Here is a 24009-nt window from a genome sequence, read left to right as displayed (position 1 = left end):
GCTGGGCTTGTATACTGTGGAATTTAGAAGGATGAGAGGGTATCTTATTGAAACATATAAGATTATTAAGGGTTTGGACACGCTAGAAGTAGGAAACATGTTCCCGATGTTGGGGGAGTCCAGAACCAGGGGCCACAGTTTAAGAATGAGGAGTAAGCCATTTAGAACGGAGATGAGGAAACACTTTTTCATACAGAGAGTTGTGAGTCTGTGGTATTCTCTGTCTTAGAGGGCGGTGGAGGCAGGTTCTCTTGATACTTTCAAGAGAGAACTAGATAGGGGAGATATGGGGAGAAGGCAGGAACAGGGTACTGATTGGGGATGATCAGCCATGATCACATTGAATGGCGGTGCTGGCTTGAAGGGCCAAATGGCCTACTCCTGCACCTATTGTCTATTGTCTATTGTTCATACATTTAACATCAAGTATTGCACCATTTTACTTTGGAGTCACGTGACGTGGGTCTGGTTCCTACCAGCATATAGAAAATAGGGGCTTAATACTAACAGGGGGGAGATTACACCTGTTTTACGAAGCACGGGAGTCTATCATGAGTGATCAGTGTATACTCAATGGCATTAGTGGATACAAAATACAATTCATACTAGAAAAATTGCCACCAGTTCAACATTTACCCCAGAGGGTATTTTCCCTCTCCGTTAAAGAAACGAGAGGGACAAGCTGAACTGGTGAGATTAATTACAAAGGGTATCATGGGAAAACATGAACCCTTGGAATTCGTATCAAATATTCGTCACTAAACCCAAAAAAGATGGTGGATGTTGCATCATCATTGACTTAACTTCACTAAATATGTTTGTTAAGTATATACATTTCAAAATGGAAACGGTTGTTACTGCCAAACAACTAATTTCCAAAGGATACTTCATGGCAAGCATTGATCTTAAAGATGTTTACTATTTAGTACCATTCACAAGGATCATCGCAGATACCTGAAATTTACCTGGATGGGGCAGCTATGGCAGTTTAAAGCGTTACCCAATGGGTTCACATCAGCCCAAGATTATTCACCAGGATACTAAAACCAGCTCTGGCAATATTCAGAAGACAAAAACATATTGTCATGGCATATCTTGATGATATCTTAAATAATAGGCAAGACCATTGAATTGACTATGTTAGCTGTATCAGCTACCAAACAGTTATTCGAAACCCTGGGATTGTCTTACATCCAGATAAACCTAAGTTGAAGCCATCCACAATCATGGACTACTTGGGCTTCACAATTTATTCAGTCTACGTGACTGTAACATTGCCAAGAGATAAAACAGTTGAATTGGCACAATCATGCAACAATTTAATGATTCGGATCTTTGCACTGTCAAAACTTACAAAGAGCAAAGGTACAGGCACCAAAACAACATACAGGTCATTATGATCGTGTCATAAAGTTACCCACTGAAGCAATATCAGAACTACAGTGGTGGGCAAAAAACGTTTGGCATAGTTTCAGCCCTATTATCATCACTAACCCTACGTTAGTTATCCAAACAGATGCCAGTGCTCAAGGCTGGGGAGCAACTAACTCTATATCCATCACAAGTAGTAGATGGACTAACCCAGAGTCATCGTTACCACTTACACTGGGCATTAATTATCTACAGATGTTGGGTGACTTTTATGGTTTAAAAGCATATGCACAAATATGCATCACTTGCATGTACGGTTACAAATAGATAATACTACAGTGGTGGCCTACATTAACCATATGGGCGGCATAAAATCGGTATCATGCGACAAGTTGGTCAACACAATTTGGCAATGGTGTGTCGAAAGACATATTTGGCTATCAGCAACTTACCTGCCAGGTAAGCTAAATACAGTGGCAGACACCAGGTCACGTAAATTTAATGACAACATCAAATGGATGTTAAACCCCCAAAATTTTGCAAAAGTTATCAAGCAATATGGCACGCCAGATATCGATTTATTTGCATCAAGGCTAAATCACCAGGTACCTATGTATGTCGCTTGGGAACCAGACCCTGAGGCAGCAGCGGTAGATGCGTTCGCGCTGGATTGGGGAAATTCTTCTTCTATGCATTTCCTCCCTTCTGCCTCATCAGTTGGGGACTACGCACAATACAAATGGACTCTGCTTCAGGTATTTTGATAATACCCGACTGGCCTACGCAGCCATGGTTCCCAATACTCCATGACATGGTTGTTGAAACTCCGATGGTATTCCCCCGTGACCCAGAGTTATTAACACCCAGTGTCGGGCACAAGCCACCCGTGCCATGAAAAAATTCAAACTCCTGGGTTCCAGATTCTGCACAAACCACTTCTGAGACTGGGATTATCAGAACAAACCGTCGACACCATGTCAGCATCCCTCCGAACATCCACTAAAAAATAGCACTTGTCCAGCGTCAAAAAATGGGAGAAGTACTGCTTGGATACAGGGACCACCTACTCAACCGCTACAGTTACCAACGTACTGGAATTCCTGGCGAACCTTCACTACGATAAAGGACTCAGCTACAGAGCCATCAACACAGCTAGAATTGCCCTGCCTGTCTATTTAAAACCAGCTCCAGGACAACCGGTCATGGGGTCCCACCCGCTGGTGGTCAAACTAATGAAGGGTATTTACAACTCTAACTCCCTAGACCAAGGTACACCCATATATGGGATGTCAGTGTGGTCCTGACATACCTCAGGGGATGGCCACCAGCCAGATCCCTCAACCTGGAACAATCTATGCTCAAAACACTCATGTTGATGGCACTTGTATCTGCACAGAGGGTCCAGTCACTACACCTATTGCGACTGGACAGCATGCTCACAGCTCCAGACCAGGTCTCGGTCGTTATCCAGGGACTGATCAAACAGAGCAGACCAGGAACACCTAATCCAGTCGTGGAATTCCGGGCTTACCCGCCAGAACCACGGTTATGTGCCATGACCCACCTACTATCCTACATAGATACAATCAAAAATATTCGAGGGAGATGAAAAGCCTTGTGGGTCAGTCATAAAAAACCTTATGGTTGGGTGACGAGCCAAACCATTGCGAGATGGCTCAAGCAGGTGCTAAAAGCTGCTGGGATTAACACTAACATGTACAAATCTCATTCCACCAGGGCAGCATCCACGTCGACGGCTAAAAGAATGGACGTGCTATAGACCACATCCTGACTACAGCAGGATGGTGGGGGGAAAGACCGTTCAGAACTTTTATAATAAGCCGTTGGCAAAACCTGTTTTATTTGCAGAAAAGATTTTACAGACTGCAAATATTTAATTTAAGCCCAGGGGAGCAATTTAATTTCTTTGTTGTTATTGTTAAAAAATACCATTATGTTTTTTCTACAAACAGATTCATTGGTTGATTACGATAATACACTTCCTCCCTCAAGGACTTCGGCAGTGCGTGAAGTAATACCTGCTACACGGTTTGAAATCACAGAGCTTTGAAGTCTTCACGTAGTCACTCACGTGACTCCGAAGTAAAATAGTAAGATTAAACGAGAACTTACCAGTTTGAAGTTTGATCTGTATTTTATGAGAAGTTACGATGAGGGATTACGTGCCCTCCGCTCCCACCCTCAATAATATGGGTCAAACTGATAAACTGATGTCTCCTTTTCTTTACTATATTTACTTCAATAACTGTGTCTATCTGTGATTCCACACCGCTGCTTTGAAGTATGCCGCGCATGCGTGCTGAGCGGGCTCTTCACGTAATCCCTCATCGTAACTCCTCATAAAATACAGATCAAACTTCAAACTGGTAAGTTCTCGTTTAATCTTACTATTTTATTCTGCAGAAATATAATTGATGTATAATGGCCACCAAAGACAATAATTCAAACACTCAATACTGCACATCAGTCTCCATAATCCAATACTTGGCAGGTCGCCAAATTGCCCATTATCGGCTTTGTGCACAATATTGCACTGAGAGTTCTGCTTTCCTGTTTAGGTTTACTGTTGATAGCATTTGTAAGTAAAATCAATAGGATTTATTTATTCATGTGCATTATATTCATTTAGATTATTACGACTGGCTCCTGCTAACGTACATTTTTTTACTGGGGTAAAGTGAAAGGTTCGTCCCATCTTCTTCTGATAATGGTCTAAATTGACTAAATTTCACTGAGGCAAAACTAGTCCTGCCAGATGTAACTCTCCCTTCTTTGATGCTTTGCTACCAATCTAACAGCTCAATCTCAAGTTATCTGGCTTCAACATACCTAGGTTAGGACCAACTCTCTAGACTCCCACCCCTAAACAACATTTGGAACCCTAGAATAGAACAGTTATATGGACATTGAGGTAAGCGTAGAATCTTCTGTGCCATAATGTTAGATATTAGGGCTCGGTGCATGGAGCAACTTACATCGGAGGAAGTAGAAACCAAAATTTCCAAGACTAAGATTGTACAAGAAATCAAAAGGTAGTGTTTCAATCTGTTAATTAGGAAATATCTGTGCAATAGAAAAGAATGGACTCTAAAGAAAATGAAAACAGTATCGTAATTAAACCTCTTCTCCATAAAATATAGTGATCCAACATGTACGCCTTTGAGAGAGAATTGCAACACGGGGAGTATTGTATTAATAGCAAACTATTGCAAATATCAGGAACCTCCAGAGAAGGGGTGGAGCAGAATCTGATAGGGCATTCACCTGGACTACTATCATTATCTGACTCAGCTGCTTCAATAACTGCACTCAACAGAGGACATCGAGCAAGTCACGTGCTCACAACCAAATCATGAAGCAGTGCAAGTGAAAAAAAATGAATGGCCACAATAATTATAAGAAAGGGACGGCACAGTGGCACAGCGGTTGAGTTTCTCCCTTACAGCACCAGAGACCCGGGGATCGATCCTGACTATGAGTGCTGACTGTTCAGAGTTTGTACATTTTCCCCGTGACCAGCGTGGGTTTTCTCCAAGATCTTCGGTTTCCTCCCACACTCCAAAGACGTACAAGTTTGTAGGTTCATTGACTTGGTATAAATATAAATTGTCCCTAATGTGTGTAGGATAGTGCTAGTGTGTGGAGATCGCTGGTTGGTGCAGACTCAGTGGGCCGACGGACCTGTTTCCGTGCTGTATCCCTAAACTAAACTAAACTAAAGCTGCAGTTACTCTCTATCTGAAATAAAATAGAAAATGCTCAAAACACTCAGTGGGTCAGACGGTGTCTGTGGAAAAAGAAACTAGCTGAGGTAGGGCATCTTGGTTGGCATGGACCAGTTGGCCTGTTTCTGTGCTGTACGACTTCATGACAATGACACTAAACCGTTGATATTTTGGCCTGGGGCCTTTCATCAGAACTGTTGAGAGTATCCAACATTTTCTGTTTTTATTGCAGTACTTTGTAGTTGGCTGAAATATGTTGTGTGTGTTTAAAAACTGGGCTGGATTTACCAGCCTGGTCAAGTAAACTTCATACATTCTGTTTAACAGTTCCGCTGCCTACAATCCTGTCCACTACATGTAAATGAGAGGCTCACATATCCACAAATCATCCAAGATTAACATTGGACTGTGGGGTAGAAAAACAAGAGTAGAATTTTTGACAAACACTTGATTGTCTTTGACATTTAGAACATTCATAAAGAAGGCAGATAGTTACCACTCATGAAAATCAATCTAAGGAATAGTTGGTTTTATGCCAGCAGCCCATCTGTCTTTTATACGGACTATCTCCCCGCTACACTCTGGCCCTGATACGGAGTCTCGTCATGAACCTTTGACTATTCCTCTGCCTCCAGAGATGCCACTTGACCCGCAGAGTACCACCAGCAGCTTTGCTACAGACTATTAATGTGATCTTAGCACAGTGGCACTGGAAACTATAAACAAACCTTGCATTCATTATCAAACTGCTACACTCTGCACACGACAAGTAATCCTGCATATGGCTCAGAACCTGATCTCCGAACCTGGCTTGTACCTTAAAACACTTTTCTGCAGCTAAAACCTTCTTTCAGTTTCCAATTGCCTTGACTTATCACTCGTCTTTGTGAAAGACATTGTCTGGCGTGTCACTACTAAAATACTACCAGCTCAAAATTGGTCATTCCTGAGGTGCCATGGACCTTCGGTAGCAGCAGGCACTACTACAGCCTGTAACTTCATGGCCCAACATAGCCTCACTCTTCCAATAATTTCAAGTCAGCAGATCAACCCAATGTCATGAAAAACCCAAAAGGATTTGCTGGGAATGTTACCTGATGCACCTAAAACTGATGAGCCGCCTGCATAGAGAAGCCACAATGCAGGATGATGAGTTCAGTAAACAGCTAATACTGCAACGGGCGGAGCTAAATGATCTTAAAACCACTAAATTAGACAGTTGCTCTGCTGTTCTGTCACATTAGCTACAAGAACATCCCTATTCCCAATGTTGGGCTGGCCCAGTAGGTGAATGTGAAAGTCATGGCTAAATTATTCATTACCATGTCAGTCAGATTTGCCAAATAGATGATCCATATAATTTCCTTCCTCGGAGCCCAACCATCATAGAAGCCAGTTTTCAACCAGGTTCATTCACTCCACGAGATGCCATAATATGGCTGATAGCATTGTATTCACCAAATGTGACAACATCCCAGCTATTAAACTGAGGACCTGCATTTCAGATCGAGCTCTCCGTGCACCTCCGGCCATGCGACGCCAATACATCAGCATCTACCTAGCAATGCGGAAAATTGTCCACTGGATAGACTTGGCTTGTACTCGCTAGAATTTAGAAGATTGAGGGGGGATCTTATAGAAACTTACAAAATTCTTAAGGGGTTGGACAGGCTCGATGCAGGAAGATTGTTCCTGATGTTGGAGAAGTCCAGAACAAGGGGTCACAGTTTAAGGATAAGGGGGAAATATTTTAGGACCGAGATGAGGAAAACATTTTTCACACAGAGAGTGGTGAATCTCTGGAATTCTCTGCCACAGAAGGTAGTTGAGGCCAGTTCATTGGCTATATTTAAGAGGGAGTTAGATGTGGCCCTTGTGGCTAAAGGGATCAGGGGGTATGGAGAGAAGGCAGGTACAGGATACCGAGTTGGATGATCAGCCACGATCATATTGAATGGCGGTGCAGGCTCGAAGGGCCGAATGGCCTACTCCTGCACCTATTTTCTATGTTTCTATGTTTCTATGTAATTATTTTGCAGCACAGACTCAAGAGTCAAGAGGGTTTGAATGTCAAATGTCCCAAAATGGAACAATGACTAGCTGCAAGGTTTGTCTCAGGGGCAGTAATGGAGGAACCAGGAAATCTAACTGGGTGTTCCCATAATAAGCAAAGGGCTATTCACCTTGAAATCAGAGGACCAGATGCAAAATATGTGCCTTCCTGGCCTTGGTCAAAATTGTCTCTGTACACTTGGCAATAAAAGTCAATACCAATGCCAATACCGATATTTTGGTAGCATATCAACTTAGCAACCCCATCAGTAAAACTGGCAATGGGTAAGTTGCAGAATTTTTTTGGTGATTGATGTTTATGACGATTTATATCCTAAACAGGTCCAACCTGCAATAAAATGTTCAGAATCAGCGGACAGGTACTTAAAAGGGCACTCACTTGCAGGTGATTTGATCACCTGTTGTATGGCACTGTAACAATTGCAAGAACTTACAAAACATTAATGGAGAAGGTCAAGCTGAAATCGACAATGTCAGTTTCAACACTCTGCTCTCTCAGGTAACCAACAAATGTTAATCTGCGAATATCGCATTTTAATCTTGTTCTCGTGAAATTTTCACCGCAGTATTAGAGTAACTAAATATGCAGCTATAATGCCAAAAAAGCCATTGAGCAATTCCAGGTTCGCATTCTTCTATCTCACCAATCTGAGCATGGAAATTCACTGGTCCCCCATAGATGGAAAATGTGCAGGGAAGTTCCTCAAGGTCAATGTATTAATGAATGGGTGAGCGGGGCACTATTTACATTTACACAAAATTCGGTGTTGTGATCTGTGAGGGTCATAAGGAAACATAGGCAGACTGTTGGAATGGGCAAATGGGTGGCAGGTAAAAATGAATGCTGAGAAATGTGAAACACTACTTTTTAGTAGGAAGAATAAGAAATAATATAAAGGTCACAATTATGAGAGGGTGTCATCACAGTGATCTCGGGTGCAAGGGCACAGTTCATTGGAAGTCTCAGGGCCAGTTGAGGAGGGGATTAAAACACTGGTGGGATTCTGGACTTTACAGGTAGAATACAAAAGAAGACAACTTCCTCAAACATCTGAAGCAGGGTCTCAACCGAAACGTCACCCATTCCCTCTCTCCAGAAATGTTGCCTGTTCCTGCTGAGTTACTCCAGCATTTTCTCCAGAGATGCTGCCTGTTCCTGCTGAGTTACTCCAGCATTTGCTGTCTACAAAAAAGACAAGATGAACCTCTGTACAGCACTGGTTCAACCACAAATAAAATTTAAATTGTACAAGGCATTGGTGAGGCCAATTCTGGAGTACGGTGTACAATTCTGGTCACCAAATTATAGGAAAGATGTCAACAAAATAGAGAGAGTACAGAGGAGATTTACTAGAATGTTGCCTGGGTTTCAGCACCTAAGCTACAGAGAAAGGTTGAACAAGATAGGTCTTTATTCTTTGGAGCGCAGTAGGTTAAGGGGGGACTTGATAGAGGTATTTAAAATTATGAGAGGAATAGACAGAGTTGATCTACCGGTCGGTTATCCTTGGTTCTGAAAACTCGTGCTTTCAATGAGCCAATGAAAATGCCCGGTCAGCAAAGGCGATTAACTAAAACTACCTACAACTAACTCGACTACCTATAACTACATGGCGACCCCACTACAACTGCACCTACGACTACAAAAGTATCAATTTTCTCCATGGTGACCAATTTTTGGTCGCAGGAAATTTTTCAACATGAGGTCGCGACTAGTTCCCAGAATGCGGGAACTCCTCGCAACCATGTAGGAGACTCACCTGAGACCACCAGCGAACATGTGGCGACCATGTGGCAATCACGTGGCGAGCGCAGTCTCCTGCACTCGCCTAAAAAGTCGCCAAAGTGGGACAGGCCCTTTAGAGTTACCAAGTAACTGTTAAAGGGGTGGGGGTGATGAATGGGGCTTGTGCAAAGACCTATGTGGAGAGGACAGGAATGGATGCAGGGTGAAGCGTAAACAAGATACGTTCAATGCTAAGACGAGTGCAGGGAGGAGCAGCTGGGGATGCAAGTGTAAGGAAGAGAAATCAACAAGCTCCATGTGGCGGAACAAAGTTGGCTAAGATGGAGGCCAGCTTGCTTGGAGGGAGAGTTTGCAATGCGATCTTGGCATTGGATTTAAAATTATGTGGTTAGGAGAATGGGGAATATTGGGAATCTGCTTGAGGAGAAGTCAGCAGAGAACAACAGCGCTATTCACAGGTTATGCCCCTGAGGCCATGGAGGGGCAAGACCCCTTTCTTTGCCGGGTATCCACAGATAGACGTATTTTTTGGTAGATATGTGAAAATCTGGGAGACACCTGGGACATAATTCAAAAGGGAAATCAGTAAATCCAAGAATACTTCACAGCTGCATTCTTGCTTTGACTGACATCTGTAAGCCAGCTGAGAATCACATGGGATGCAAAAATATGGACTGTCCTTAATGCCATCTGATTAGCAGTTCATCAATAGGAGTAATGTAGGTGTGGAAGCCAAAATGAGCAAACAAGTTCAACACCCACATTGGCAGTGTCAAGGGGGCTTGCTGATTACTTTGGTCCCTGTTTTTCTGATTCGTGACCCGAATTAAATTGAAATGTCAAAGAACAGCAAATACTGAAAATCATAAATAATAGGAAAACAGAAAATGTTTTTTTCCCAGAAATTTAAAATTGGATCTTGTGATGCTGTTTGATAGCAAGCATTGTTAATTAGCAACCTTGTTAGCATTCATCAAAACCAACAAAGCTGAACCAGCATTTTTAAACGTGTTATAAAAAGCTTCAATATCATGGAATTTGATTTTTTAGATATCCAAATAATTGCAGGTTATTTCTTATTTTAGGATTAAAATTCCCTATCTACTATGATGGGATTCAAATTCATATTCTGGAATAATCAAATCGGACCTCTGGAATATTAGTCTGGTAACAGAACTGCCAAAGTATCAAATCCACATTACATCACATGAAGAGTTAATGATAAGATTCTTTCTGAAAGATATTCAATATCCTTGAATTTTGCAGCATTCATTTCCTGCTACAACTACACATCATTACTACACAAACGATTTAAGATCACTCATTTAAAAAAAAGTACTTATTCACAACTGGAGTCTTACCTAACCAATGGACTTCATCACCGAGCAAGCTCTTGATGAAATGCATTACAAAACATCGATAGTTCACCGAGTGTATTGAAATATTATTAACATTGAGACTTGATCGGTTGATAGTTTTACAACAATAATACAGATATCAGTAAGTCTAAAACACTGTGGATACTATCTTACTTAGTATGAAAAGGTCTGGATCCGAAACGTCTCTCCAGAGATGCTGCCTGCCTCCCCAACATTTTGTGTCCATCTTACTATTATTGTTGGTACACAAAAATGCTGGAGAAACTCAGCGGGTGCAGCAGCATCTATGGAGCGAAGGAAATAGGTGATGTTTCGGGCCGAAACCCTTCTTCAGACTGATAGGGGGTGGGGGGGAGAAGGAAGGAAAAAGGGAGGAGGAGCCCAAGGGCGGGGGGATGGGAGGAGACAGCTCGAGGGTTAAGGAAGGGGAGGAGACAGCAAGGGCTAGCAAAACTGGGAGAATTCAACGTTCATGCCAATTATTACTATTATTGTTCCTCAGCCGTCAGCCAATGCAACCAATGAAGCCAAAAGCACCAGTGAATACCTCATCTGAAGGCTCCTAATCTGATTTTAAAGATCATTTGTAAATTGATGTTAGCATGAAGGTAGCAGACACTGATGATTAATTTGCCCTTAATTAAAATGAATTTTTCTTGAGCACAATTGACAGAAAACTCTTAATAGCTATTGAATATCTAAATAAATGGTTAGTCCCTCGGGCACAGAAATAACTCAGACAGTGACAAACTGTGCATTTTGTTCGCATACAATGGCCATGGGTCTTGTGTTCAAGAACCCACAGAATCTAATCAGCAATATCTGTTCAGTGAGTTTATGTACAAAAAATTGATTCACGGAGGACTACTGACAACAAATCCTAGTTTTAGTTTACATAATAATTTAACATATATGGAGGCACATTGTCCTTTGTGCTTTATTATTTTTTTAAATATTTGAATGCAAGCAGGGCATGAACTTTTCCGTTTCTATTTTTGATTTGATTCAGGTTGTTTATTCACAAAATATTTTCATTAAATTCAAGTATTTTTGGTTATTAAGGAAAACTACAGGCAAATACTGCAACCACAGTAAAATTCCAAAAATCCAGCACACCCGACACTTTGGCAGTGCCATACTGGCCGTTTTCTGGACTATCAGAAGTCATTTCCCTCTTAATACCGTATTATGTATTTAAGTGTAATACATTTTCCAATGAGCCCCATTAGTCTCAAGGGAGCACAGACAGCATGATCACAGTGTAATGAGTCAAGGTACAACACATGTTTATTAAAGTTCACTCACAGCATTCTACTGCATGGTGTTACAGTAAACTAGCAGCTGCTCAGATTAATTACTTAAACAGACTTCTGATAATATAAACCGCATAGTAGGCAGAGCTTCTACTAACAAGCACTACAATTGGTTAGTAAGAAGTAACCAATCTACATATTTCCTTATAGAAACAAAATATAGCATTGATACATGGTGGTTAGATAATACAGCCGCCAAAACGCTAATCGTGCATATGGGGAAGTATAGCTGATTACACCAAATCTCCATATCTAAGGGGTTGCCTGCTGACCCGTCCGGCGTGCTGCGGTATAAATCCGCGTCTCCTCCTTTCACCGGTGAAGTGACTGGGGAAGTGACAGGGGACGGCACTGGAGGCCCGTCGAGTGGAGGTGGTGAAATAGGCGAGCTGGGCGCTGAACGCCGTGGAGAGGCCGCGGGGAACACAGTCTGTTGAGCAGTCGGCTTACCAGGTAAGAGCGCGGTTCTTTGGCAGGGCTGTGGATGTGACCCAGACGGGCATAACCCTTGTTGGGCTGGAGGCGAACCACCTGTCCACTGGAGAGAGGTTTAAATGATTTGCTGGACTTGTCAAAAGATCGTTTTTGTGCATCACGTTTCAGCTGGAGTTGTTTCTGGACCACGGGAGTTGAACGGACCTGGGGCTGCAACAGCTGCTGGGGTACGGGCAGGGCAGCATGGGTTTGGCAAGACATCAGTATGAGATCGTGGTCAATGTTCCTCAAGCTGAGCAAGTCCAGGTAAACGTCGGATTTGGCAAGATAAGAACGCTCCGTTAGTTGTTTTGCGCTTCGGACAGACCGTTGGACTATGGAAACTCAGGTTTCTACAGTCTGGTGATATGTCGAAAGTCCCATTGTTGAGCGAAGTTTCTGAAGAGCTGACTGGTGAACTGACTGCCATTGTCGGATAGGAGGCGTGCAGGGGAACCGTGCACAGAGCAATGGCATGACAACGTCTCGATGACTGCTTCAGATGTGATGGTTTGGAGTAGGTCAATTTCGAACCAGCCCGAATATGAGTCGACAAGAACCAGATAGTGTTTCCCCTGCCATTCGAATATGTCTGTGGCTACCGTGGACCACGGCAGAGGGGGAACCAGGTGCAACAGTAAAGGTTGTTTCTGCTGGTGTGGCGTTAGACTTTTGCAGATGGCGCAGGCCTCAGTTTTTTATGTACTTGGTCATACCAGGCCAGTGAAACATGCTCTGCGCCAGTTGTAAGGTTGTCTCCACACCAGGGTGACTCCTGTGGACAGCATCGTAGTACTTGTCCCGGAGAATGGCTGGTACAACTGCTTTGTGACCCTTGACTATAATCCTGTCCTGTAGCACCAGTTAGTCGCGAACCAGGAAGTATGGGCGGATCGCGAGTGGGGTGCTGTGTTGTTTATCCGGCCAGCCACGCCGAATGACTGCGAACAGCAATTGTAAAGTCTTGTCAGCAACCGTGTGCTCTACCAGGCTGCTTAGGCAATCAGTGGGAACATATGATAACTTAGTTACTGAGAACTGGTCCTGTTCAGAGGGCTGTTGTTCGCGGGTTTTGCGTGGGGCTCTTGATAGTGTGTCAGCTGTGTGCATGTCCTTGCCCTTTTTGTAGACAATGTTGAAATCGAAACGCTACAGCTGCATCATCATCCATTGCAAACGAGCCGGAGCGGCGTGGATGGGTTTGTTCAAGTTAGTGACCAGTGACTTTCTACAGTCACAGATTTCCCCAAAATAAAGTCTTTGTTTTTCGTGCAGGTGAAAACCACTGCATGTAACTCTTTTTCACTTTGGGTGTAACGTTGTTCAGTGTCGGTCAGTGTGCGGGAGGCATATGCAACAGGCTTGTAGTTGCAATCGGTAGGCAGGCAGAGCCAAGTCCGTACTGGGACGCATCACATGTGAGTGTCACCGGCAACTCTAAAGCGAAGTAGGTGAGGGTGAGCTGCAACTTGAGGATATCAAAAGCTCTTTGGTGTTGTGGATACCAGGACCATTCAGTGTATTTGTGTGTCAGTTCCCGCAGGGGGGCATATATATCGCTGAGGTTGGGAATAAATTTCCCCAGGTGGTTAACCATTACAAGGAATCTTTGTAAACTCATAACATCAGCAGGAACCGGCATCTCGTCAATGGCAGTAGTTTATGATGGGTCCGGTCGGAGACCATCACTGGTGAAAACATGCCCAACATAGGTGACTTCCGGGATTCAAATTTTATATTTCAGGGGATTGAGCTTGACATGAAAGTCTTTAGCACGGTCCAATACTCTCTTCAGATTGGCATCATGTTCAGCCTTGCCGTGTCCGTAAATGATGGCGCACGGATAATGATGGCGCACGGATATCCCACAAACAATTGTTCCGTTGTGCACTGGAAAACCTCGCTGGCAGAGTTGATGCCAAAGGGCATTCTCAGGAATTTGTAATGGCAGAATGGGGTGCCGAACGTAGTAAGGTTGGACAAGTCTGGGTCCAGCGGGATCTGCCAAAACGAGCTTTTGGCATCCAGAATGGAGAACAGGAATGCGTTGCCTACTTGAGCAGCAACTTCCTCTACCATTCGCATAGGGCAGTGTGGGCGTTTGATTGCTGTGTTTAGGTCCTTGGGGTTGATGCAGATATGGATTTCTTCCTTGGTTTTTTGTTGTTGTTGCAACCACCATAGTGGAAACCCAGTCAGATGGGTCAGTAACTGTAGCTATGACACCCAGGGAGACCATCCGCTGGAGCTCATTGTGTACTCTGTGTCACATGGCATGTGGAACATGGTGTGGGGCTTGGACCACAGGAGTGATTTTGGGATCAACGGCGATATTGTAGTTGAGGGGCAGCTTACCAAGCTCATCGTTAAAGAGTTCTTTATATTGTGAGAATATCTGCTGAGTGGGGCCCTCAGCGAGAAAGAGTTGATGGACAGCAGAGCCAAGAGTTGATGGACAGCAAGCAGAGTTGCAGAATCCCCTCGGATGATAAAAAAAACGTAAGGATATGAGACCACGAGTCTATGGTGCAGTTCAAATCAATTTCTCCAAGCGGGTGCAGAACCCCACCCCACTTTGCCCGTAACATGGCCGAAGCTTTTTCAACATGCTCAGCATTACGTATTCTTTTAAATTCAGATAAAGAAATGACATTACTCATTGCTCTGGTATCGATCTTAGCGATCGCAGTTTTGTTATTAACATTCATGGTGACTTCAGGGTCGAGTTGCTCGTTAGAGGAAGGGAGGAGGGAGTGGATGTCTGAACTGTTATCTTGGGTTTCAGAGAGGAGAGTAGGGGATGGCGCATCCAGCTCTAGGTTCATGTTTTAGCAGGTGTACAGTTTTCCTTGGGATGGTTCGAGTCGCACGGGAAAGGCAATATTTTGCGAATTGGTTAAATTTCTTACAGTAGTTGCAAATTTTCATATGTTCATAAGTTCATTTATTGTCACATACACTGAAATTCACTGGCCAGGACTGTCATACAATTTTTAAAAAGCAACACTCAGAAAACACATTTTAACATAAACATCCATCACAGTGACTCCTACACATTCCTCACTGTGATGGAAGGTGAAAATAATGTTCCAAGCCCTTCCCTTGTTGCTCTTCCTCGGTCGGGGGCCTCGAGCCCCCTGTTGACAGGAACGTCTTGACTCCCGTAGCTGGAGGCGTTCGCGCCCTCCACGTCGAGGCATTCAGCTCCCAGATCGGGGAGGGATATCAGCTCCCCCGCGCCGGGCGATCAAACCTCGCGTCGGGGCTGGACGAACCTTCTGCGGCATTGGAGCTCCCGACTAGCCTCTCCTGAGACTGCGAGCCCTTGATGGTAAGTCTGCAGGCCGCGGTGAGAGCGATCCCAGGCAAGGGATCCGCTCCGATAGTAAGTTCGCGCCCCGCGGTGGGGCTCACAACAGTCCGAGGCGGCTTCCAGCTCCAGCGATGTTAGGTCGCAGAGCCCGGTGAATGTGATCGAAAACTTGATCCCCCCTCCCCCCACATAAAACAAACAGAAGAACATTAAAAAAAACTTTAAACGCTAAAAATAACAAAAGGGATGAAAAAACGAACAGACTGCCGGCAGGGCTGCCATCTCCATCCTCCGACGCCCCCTTTTACCATAAGCAACGCAGAATTCCCGACCTGGAGCATGAGAATTGTTACAATTAGGGCACCAAGCAGTAGGCCTTTCTTGCTGCCAGGGAGGGGAAGGCTGTGAAGGCTTGGTGTGACAGGAGGTATTGGCAAGGTTGATATTATACTGGGAGCGCTGCCCAGAGGTTACAGAGCTTGTGTGAGAATCCGATATCTCAGCGGTCCGACAGGCGTGTTCGGCTTGATTTAGTCAGGTCAGTGTTACGAAGCAGTTCGCTCTCACATTGTCACTGAGCATACCTCCAACGAGTTTATCGCAGATCAGATCATCGCATAAATTCTCAAAACCACAGCGCTCAGTCATGTGCTTTAAGTTGCTCAAAAAACACTCAATGGGTTTGTCCTGCTGTGGAAACAAGCAAAAAACTTGGTGCGTTCAATTATAGAATTTGAAGGGAGGTCACGCAGCTGTCTGAACTTTGCAAGTAGAACAGCAGGATCATCAATCGTTTCTGCAGGCACCAGGACCAGATTGTTGTGGTCTAAAACAGCAGGCGCTAAAGTAAAACGATCCGTACACTTCACTGCATCAGGGCCAGCAAGGTTTAAGAGTACGGAAACATGTACCTCTGGCGGATCGTTGCAATGAACAATACAAATGTAGTGGGTATAGTCGCGCTCAAAAAGGCGCCATCGTTTGGCGATATCAGAGTCAAAGATCAGAGGACTAGGATGGCGAGACGAATTTGCCATGATGGAGATTACAGGCACATAAAACATGTTAGAAATAAATAAAACCCGATAAACTTAAACGGGGTGGGTAAGAAACTACTTCTTGACACCATGTAATGAGTTGACTCATACATATGTCACGGTACAACACATGTTTATTAAAGTTCACTCACAGCATTCTTCTGCTTGGTGTTACAGTAAACTAGCAGCTACTCTGACTAATTACTTAAACAGACTTATGATAATATAAACCCCATAATAGTTGGAGCTTCTACTAACAAGCACTACAATTGGTTAATGAGAAGTAACCAATCTACACACAGTGGAGTTCAAAACTATTGTAGGAAATGAAGCACCAGTGAGTTTGAATGGGAAATGGGGCCCTGGTGAGTTTTCAATGCAGCACCGGAAATATCACTTGTTATCCCAGATGCTGAACCAACAAGATTTCTGTATATGGACACAAATAGCCTGAGTTACTCAGCAGGCCAGTCAGCTGGCTGAAGAAGGGTCTCGATCCGTAAACGTCACCCATTCCTTCTCTCCAGAGATGCTGTCTGTCCCGTTGAGTTACTCCAGCTTTTTGTGTCTATCTTCACTGTAAGCCAGCCTCTGCAGTTGCTTCCTACACTAAAGATTTCTGTATATTGATGAGGTGGATTATCAGAATGTTACTGTAAATTGGGAATAACAATAAATAATGCTGCGCTTTCATATTGGTCAACTTCTACTAGCTTTTACCAATCTAAATAATTTTGCGTTTTTTAGCTAATTAGCCTATTCAATTATATTTTCTCAAACAAATACAGGTGTTCAATAGACCAAGCATAATATTTAATTTTTAAAGCTGAATTAGTCATAGAATCATAGGGTGATACAGTATAGTAACAGGCCCTTCAGTCCAACTTCCCCACACCGCCCAACATGTCCTAGCTACACCAGTCCCGCCTACCAGCATTTGATCCATATCCCTGCAAACCTGTCCTGTCCATGTACCTGTCTAACTGCTTCTTAAATGTTGGGATAGTCCCAGCCTCAAACTACCTCATCTGGCAGCATGTTCCATACATCCACCACCCTTTGTGTGAAAAAGTTACCCCTCAGGTTCCTATTAAATCTTTTCCCCTTCACCTTAAACGTATGTCCACTGCTCCTCGATTCACCTGCTCTGTGCATCGACCCGATCTATTCCTCTCATAATTTTATCCACCTCTGTAAGATCACTCCTCATCCTCCTGTGCTCCAAGGAATAGAGTCCCAGCCTACTCAACCTCTCCCTATAGCTCAGACCCTCGAGTCCTGGCAACATTCTTGTAAATCTTCTCTGTACCCTTTCCAGCTTGACAACATAATGCAATGCCCAGAACTGAACACAATACTCTAAATGCGGCCTCACCAACGTCTTATACAACTGCAACATGACCTCCCAACTTCTGTATGCAGTGCTCCGGCAGATGAAGGACAATGTGCCAAAAGCCTTTTTGACCGCCCAATCTACCTGCGACTTTACCTTCAAGGGACCATGCACCTGCACTCCTAGATCCCTCTGCTCTACAACACTCCCCAGAGCCTTACCATTCACGGTGTAGGACCTGCCCATGTTAGATTTCCCAAAATGCAACACCTCACATTTCTCTGCATTACATTCCATCAACCATTCCTCAGCCCACCTGACAAATCGATCAAGATCCTGCTGCAATTTTTGAAAACCATCTTCACGAACTGCAAAACCACACACTTTTGTGTGATCTGCAAACTTGCTAATCTTGCCGTGTATGTTCTCTTCCAAATCAATGATATAGATGACAAATGGTAACGGGCCCAGCACAGAATCTGAGTCACATTCTTGAACCAAAATGCATAGCTGGCATCTTATTGCCGACGGGGGCGTTATTGGGGGTGAAAGGAAACTATATGTTCATGTCAGTCATGGGGGTTGTTCCTTCTGTTAAGATCAGTAAAGCTGAAAACCAGCTTCACCTTTTGCATCAAGCCATTTATCTCCCTTAGCTGAATATTAAAAGTATTCCATTTCATCCGTCTGAATTTATATATTTTTGGTATTTATCATAACATGAGGGAAGTTAGACGAAGGGAAAGCAATTCACTCTGTCATGTCTGCCCTACCCACTGCCTGGTGCCTTTCGCATCTCAGCCTTACCATCAGTTTTACATCAATCTTAACAAGTGTGTCTCATATTTATTTGCAAGACAAGAAAGGTATGTTTACCGTGTTTTTATACTGGATCTCCTCCTGGGTCATCACAGCAGTGAACTACAATTTGGATGTGCTGCTTTATCCTTATGTCAAATGAAAATCTGAAGCAAGCTCTCACAAATGTAATAGAACATAGAACAGCAGAAACATAGAAAATAGGTGCAGGAGGAGGCCATTCGGCCCTTCGAGCCAGCGCCGCCATTCATTGTGATCATGGCTGATCGGCCCCTATCAATAACCCGTGCCTGCCTTCTCCTCATATCCCTTAATTCCACTAGCCCCTAGAGCTCTATCTAACTCTCTCTTAAATCCATCCAGTGATTTGGCCTCCACTGCCCTCTGTGGCAGGGAATTCCATAAATTCACAACTCTCTGGGTGATTCCATAAATTCACAACTCTCTGGAGAACAGTACAGCATTGCAACAGACGCTTCAGCCCACAATATCTGTCAAATTAATCTCCTGTATTTGATCTTTATCACACCATTCCCTGCCTATCTAAAATTCTTGTAAACACTACCATTGTATCTGCTTCCATTACCACCCCTGGCAGCATGTTTCACGCACGTCTCAATCACTCACAATAATTTCCCTGGATTATCTCTACTTCCTTTCTTAAACAAAGGAACAAGATTGGCTACTCTCCAGTTCACACTGATCTCACTATTCTCCATGTCCTCCTTGGTGAGTATCGATGCAAAATACTTGTTTAGTATCTCGCCCACATCTTCTGACTCTAAGCATCAATTCTCTCCATTATCGAGTGATACTACTACGACTGTATGTACGTAAATATATTTATTTATTGCTCATATTCTATGTCGCTCTACTAGGGAGATGCTAACTGCATTTCGTTGTCTCTGTACTGTACACTGCACAATGACAATAAAGTTTGAATCTGAATCTGAATCTGAATCTGAATCTGATCCTCCCTGCTCCCTAGTTCACCTCTAGTATTTAATGTATGCACAAAATAGTTTGAATATTTTCTTTAAGATTCAACTTGCCAATTACATTTCACATCCTTTTCTGGCCCTTCTAATTCTCTACTTCAGTTCCTACTTGCTTTATATTCCTCAAGGCCCAGTCTGATTTTATCTTCCTAAACCTTATACAAGTTTCCTTTTCCTTTTTGATGAAATTTACAACCCTTGTCCTCATTCAAGGTTCCTTTACCTTGCCATCTTTATCCCTCCTCCTTACTGGAATATGTTTCGAATGATGGATAAGAAGAGGTGGATGTCTGCTCAGTTTTCCACATGCAAGATGTTGACTTACCCAATAAAAGTGGCTCCCCATTTACTCTCCCTGCCTAATAACATTGTAACCTGCCGTACCCCATTTTGGTACCTTACACAAGGTTTACACTTATCCTTATTCATATCGATTATTGTTTCCAAAATATTTACCCACTGAAACATCAGTCACATAGCCAGGCTCATTTCCCAAAATAATGGTGCAGTATGGTCCCTCCTCTGGATGAACTGTCTACATAATTTTTCAACAAGCCTTCTTGGATACAACTAACAAATTCTACCCTGTCTAAGCCTTTTTCACTAAGGAAGACACACTCAATATTTGGGAAGTTAAAATCCCTCACTTTCTTTTACATCTTTCTGAAATCTGTCTACGTATCTGATCTGCCATCTCCGGCTGGTTATTGGGAGGTCTGCAGTGATTGCTAGTCTGTAGTGATAGCATCCGAGTGATTGCTCTTTTCTTATATTTGAGCTCTACTCACATTGCCTCTGTGACAATCCCTCCAGTATGTTCTCTGGGTGCAGTGTGACGTTCTCCGTGATTCATATTGCAACTCCTCCATCTCCTTTACCTTCTCTATCATGGGCAAAACATTGACATCTTGGAACCTTGAGCTGCCAGTTCTGTTCCTCTCCACAACATCATAGTTCCATTCACTGATCTAGGCTCTAAATTCATCTGTTTTACCCATAACACTTCTTCCATTGAAATAAACACACTTGCATCAGTTTCACCTTCTTCATTAACCTCACAAGTAGTTGAAACATTTCCAGTATGTTGCTAACATGTCAGTTGCTGATCGAGAAAAGTGGCTTTCTTTAAATTTAGGTTGTGATACTTTGGAAAGTAATTGTAGTTTTGACGCTAAGTGAACAATCATTTACTGTACATCTAAAAGCAAAATAGTACAGATGCTGGAAATTTGAAATTTAAACAGAAATACTCAGTTGCTCAGCTCATGCAGTGCAGTGGGTGACTTACTAAACTAGTCATCAGAATTTTACTCCATAGACCCAAATATACAGTATAAGCTTGTAAACGGCTAAGACAACTAGGGGGTAATAGTTCAAGTAATTTTCAATATCTGGAATGTAACAATGAAGCCAGTTCAAGAAATTATCTGATTGAAATAAAATTAATCTGTTTCTTTAAATGAAAGGAATCTGCCATCATTACTCACTTTGTTCGCTACATGTCTTCAGACCAACCAATGCAGTTGACTTTTAACAAAAAAAAAATAGTTCTTAAGGCTAAACGAATCAAGGGATATGGGGAAAAAGTAGGAACGGGGTACTGATTTTAGATGATCAGCCATGACAGTTATCAAGGGCCAAATGGCCTAATCCTGTACCTATTTTTCTATGTTCCTAAGATGGATACTGACCAAAATAAACTACTGGAGAAATTCTGCAGGTAAGGCAGCATCTATGGAGGGAAATGGATGGACGATGTTTTGGGTTGGGTCCCTCCTTCAAACTTAGAAATCTCCTCCAAGTATCCCACTTTGAAGAAATGTTCCTCCCATCCATTTCTCCCCACAGGTGCTGCCTGACCCACTCAATTCCTCAAGCAGTTTGTCCTTCGCTCAGGATTCCAGCATCTGCAGTCTCTTGTATCTCCAATAAATACTGATGTCACCCATGATTTACACATTGTGTGAATGTATGAAAAAGGCGGTGCCTTTGGACAGAGCAACAGTTATCATTTCTGATGTTAGGTCAATGACCTGAAACATTTGACCCTGTTTTCTGTTCCAAAGATGCTGCCCAACCTGCTGAATATTTTTAGTCATTTTCTGGATTTATGTGCTAACTATATTCAAGTATGAAAGGAAGGCAAACAAATATTACTTGACGATGGCCCAGTTTCTTATCTGCTCACCTCACAATTATTTTCATCCATTGAAATGAATAAAATCAACAATTACTTTTTGATTCCATAAAGAAGGAAGTGCAGTCCTAGTTTCTAAAGTTTGAAACCAGGTAAAGAACATGAATACACAACAAGATGATTTGAGACAGCAGGAATCCTGTCACTCATCGTTTTCCCCTCAAAGTTTTCTTTGTTCACAGTTTTAGTCATCATTTATCATTTTTTTTTTTTTTAATTTCTATTTGTGTGACAAACCATATAGGGAGTCAGCTCTTGACTATTGGAAACTCGGAACTGTTGTATGAAGTCAGTCATGTCAGACCACAGTAAAGCCCCTGTCCCACTTAGGAAACCTGAACGGAAACCTCTGTAGACTTTGCGCCCCACCCACGGTTTCCGTGTGGTTCCCGGAGGTTTTTGTCAGTCTCCCTAATGGTTGAAAGTGGTTTCCGCTTCTTCTATGTTCCGGCGATTATTTCAAAAAATTAAAAACCGGCCGCGACTAAAAATAGGTTGAGAAGAAGCGGAAACCACTTTCGACCATTAGGGAGACTGACAATAGCCTCCGTGAATCTCCCGGAACCTCCGGGAACCGCACGGAAACCTTGGGTGGGGCGTAGAGTCTCAAGAGGTTTCCATTCAGGTTTCCTAAGTGGGACAGGGGCATAACTCATATAAACAGATGGCATATTCCAAGTTATATTGAATACATCTGTTTCCGTTCACCTCAGGATATTACGTGAAATTCCAAAAGGACCTGATCACCAATGCCACCATCCACATCTTCCCTATGACATCCAATCCACCAAGTTCAATGGACCATGGTCTTCATAACTCAATGTCAGTTCCAAGGATTCCTCCAATGGAAGCAATCTTTCAGTGCATCACCTATCAGATCTTTGATATCTTTATGGTCTAATAACAATCGGTATGGTCACAATTGAATATTACTTTGAATGTCACATTATTATTTAAAACATTAAGTTAAATGTTACATGTTTCTTACAGTTGTAAGAGAAGACAACACCATCAAACAGAGTTTCATTAGACATTACCAATTGAAGTATAATGTTGTAAATGACTCTGGTAACTTTTGTCAATAGTCAGTACAAATTTAGAACTCTCCAGAGATATGCAAATAACTTCTGCATCAAGTCACCTTTCAATAAGTGTGTTTGACCCTTACCGTAGTGCTGTTTAGTCTGCATTTGTGTGTTCCTCCAACCATCCTTCACTTGAACACTGGTCAATGGTCCACATTCTGGAGATTTATGTCAACTCTCACCACACCCTGGAAGAAAAAATGAAAACATTAGACTGACTGATCATTTAGCGACCAACCAAATTAAGATGAATACAAAAACAGAAAATGCTGGAGAATGGAGCATGATGGCATTGAAGCATTAAGTATAAGATACTAAATACAGCAAGTTTCTTGTGATGTAAAATATTTATTATATACTCATTCCAGCTACTAGCAGTACACTATCAGGGTATCCGCTCAAAAAGATGAAATTCTTAGGCTTGTTAGTATACCATGTTCTCTATAATTATTTTTATGCAAACTTAGTTCATTGCTCATTTATCACAATTGTGCTTAATTGAATCCAATTCAATCCCCTGAGAAGTGGCAGGTCGACCCAATATGTATCTTATTTGATTTGTTTCATTAGGATATATAGAGCACAGAACAGTACAGCACAAGATCAGCCCTTTAGCCCAGAATGTCTGTGCCAACCATTATGCTAAGACCATCTCTTAGTCAACCTGTGCATAATCCATATTCCTCCATTCTCTGCATATCCACACGCTTATCCAAAAGCCTGTTAAATGCCAAGATAATATTCACGAGGAAGTCACTGAAGGCAGTTTCTTAGTCTTGAGTATAGAAGTCAGAAGGGAGTTGAGGAGATACAAGGAAACAAGCCAGAAGGGTTTCGGCCCGAAACGTCGCCTATTTCCTTCGCTCCATAGATGCTGCTGCACCCGCTGAGTTTCCCCAGCAATTTTGTGTACCCAAGCCAGAAGGAAACTGGATTTGCAGTCACAAAAGGTTCAGTGACCTCACAGGAGTGCTCGAGGTCAGTGAATGCATTGAAATGAATGGGTGTGGGTTGTTCTGGCACCTTGTTCCTTCGGTCAAATATTATCATTATTGGAATTAACCACAAGACTCCCCTCTGCATCAGAATGCCATCTAATAATATTAATTATTTATCAAAAAAGT

General features: G+C 42.8%; 1 protein-coding gene across 1 annotated transcript in view; it reads right to left on the bottom strand.

The window, feature by feature from the left end:
* The window catches only part of gpr158 (G protein-coupled receptor 158), a 636863-nt gene that overhangs the window by 496994 nt on the left and 115860 nt on the right, over nucleotides 1-24009 (bottom strand). Inside the window, 3 exon segments of the mRNA XM_033015870.1 lie at nucleotides 22969-23006; nucleotides 23009-23033; nucleotides 23035-23073. Coding sequence (XP_032871761.1) covers nucleotides 22969-23006; nucleotides 23009-23033; nucleotides 23035-23073 — 102 coding nt within the window.

Source organism: Amblyraja radiata, chromosome 2 (assembly GCF_010909765.2).
Source record: "Amblyraja radiata isolate CabotCenter1 chromosome 2, sAmbRad1.1.pri, whole genome shotgun sequence".
Taxonomy (NCBI): domain Eukaryota; kingdom Metazoa; phylum Chordata; class Chondrichthyes; order Rajiformes; family Rajidae; genus Amblyraja; species Amblyraja radiata.
Note: the sequence above shows the minus strand (reverse complement) of the source record. Positions and strands in the feature narration are given on the sequence as shown.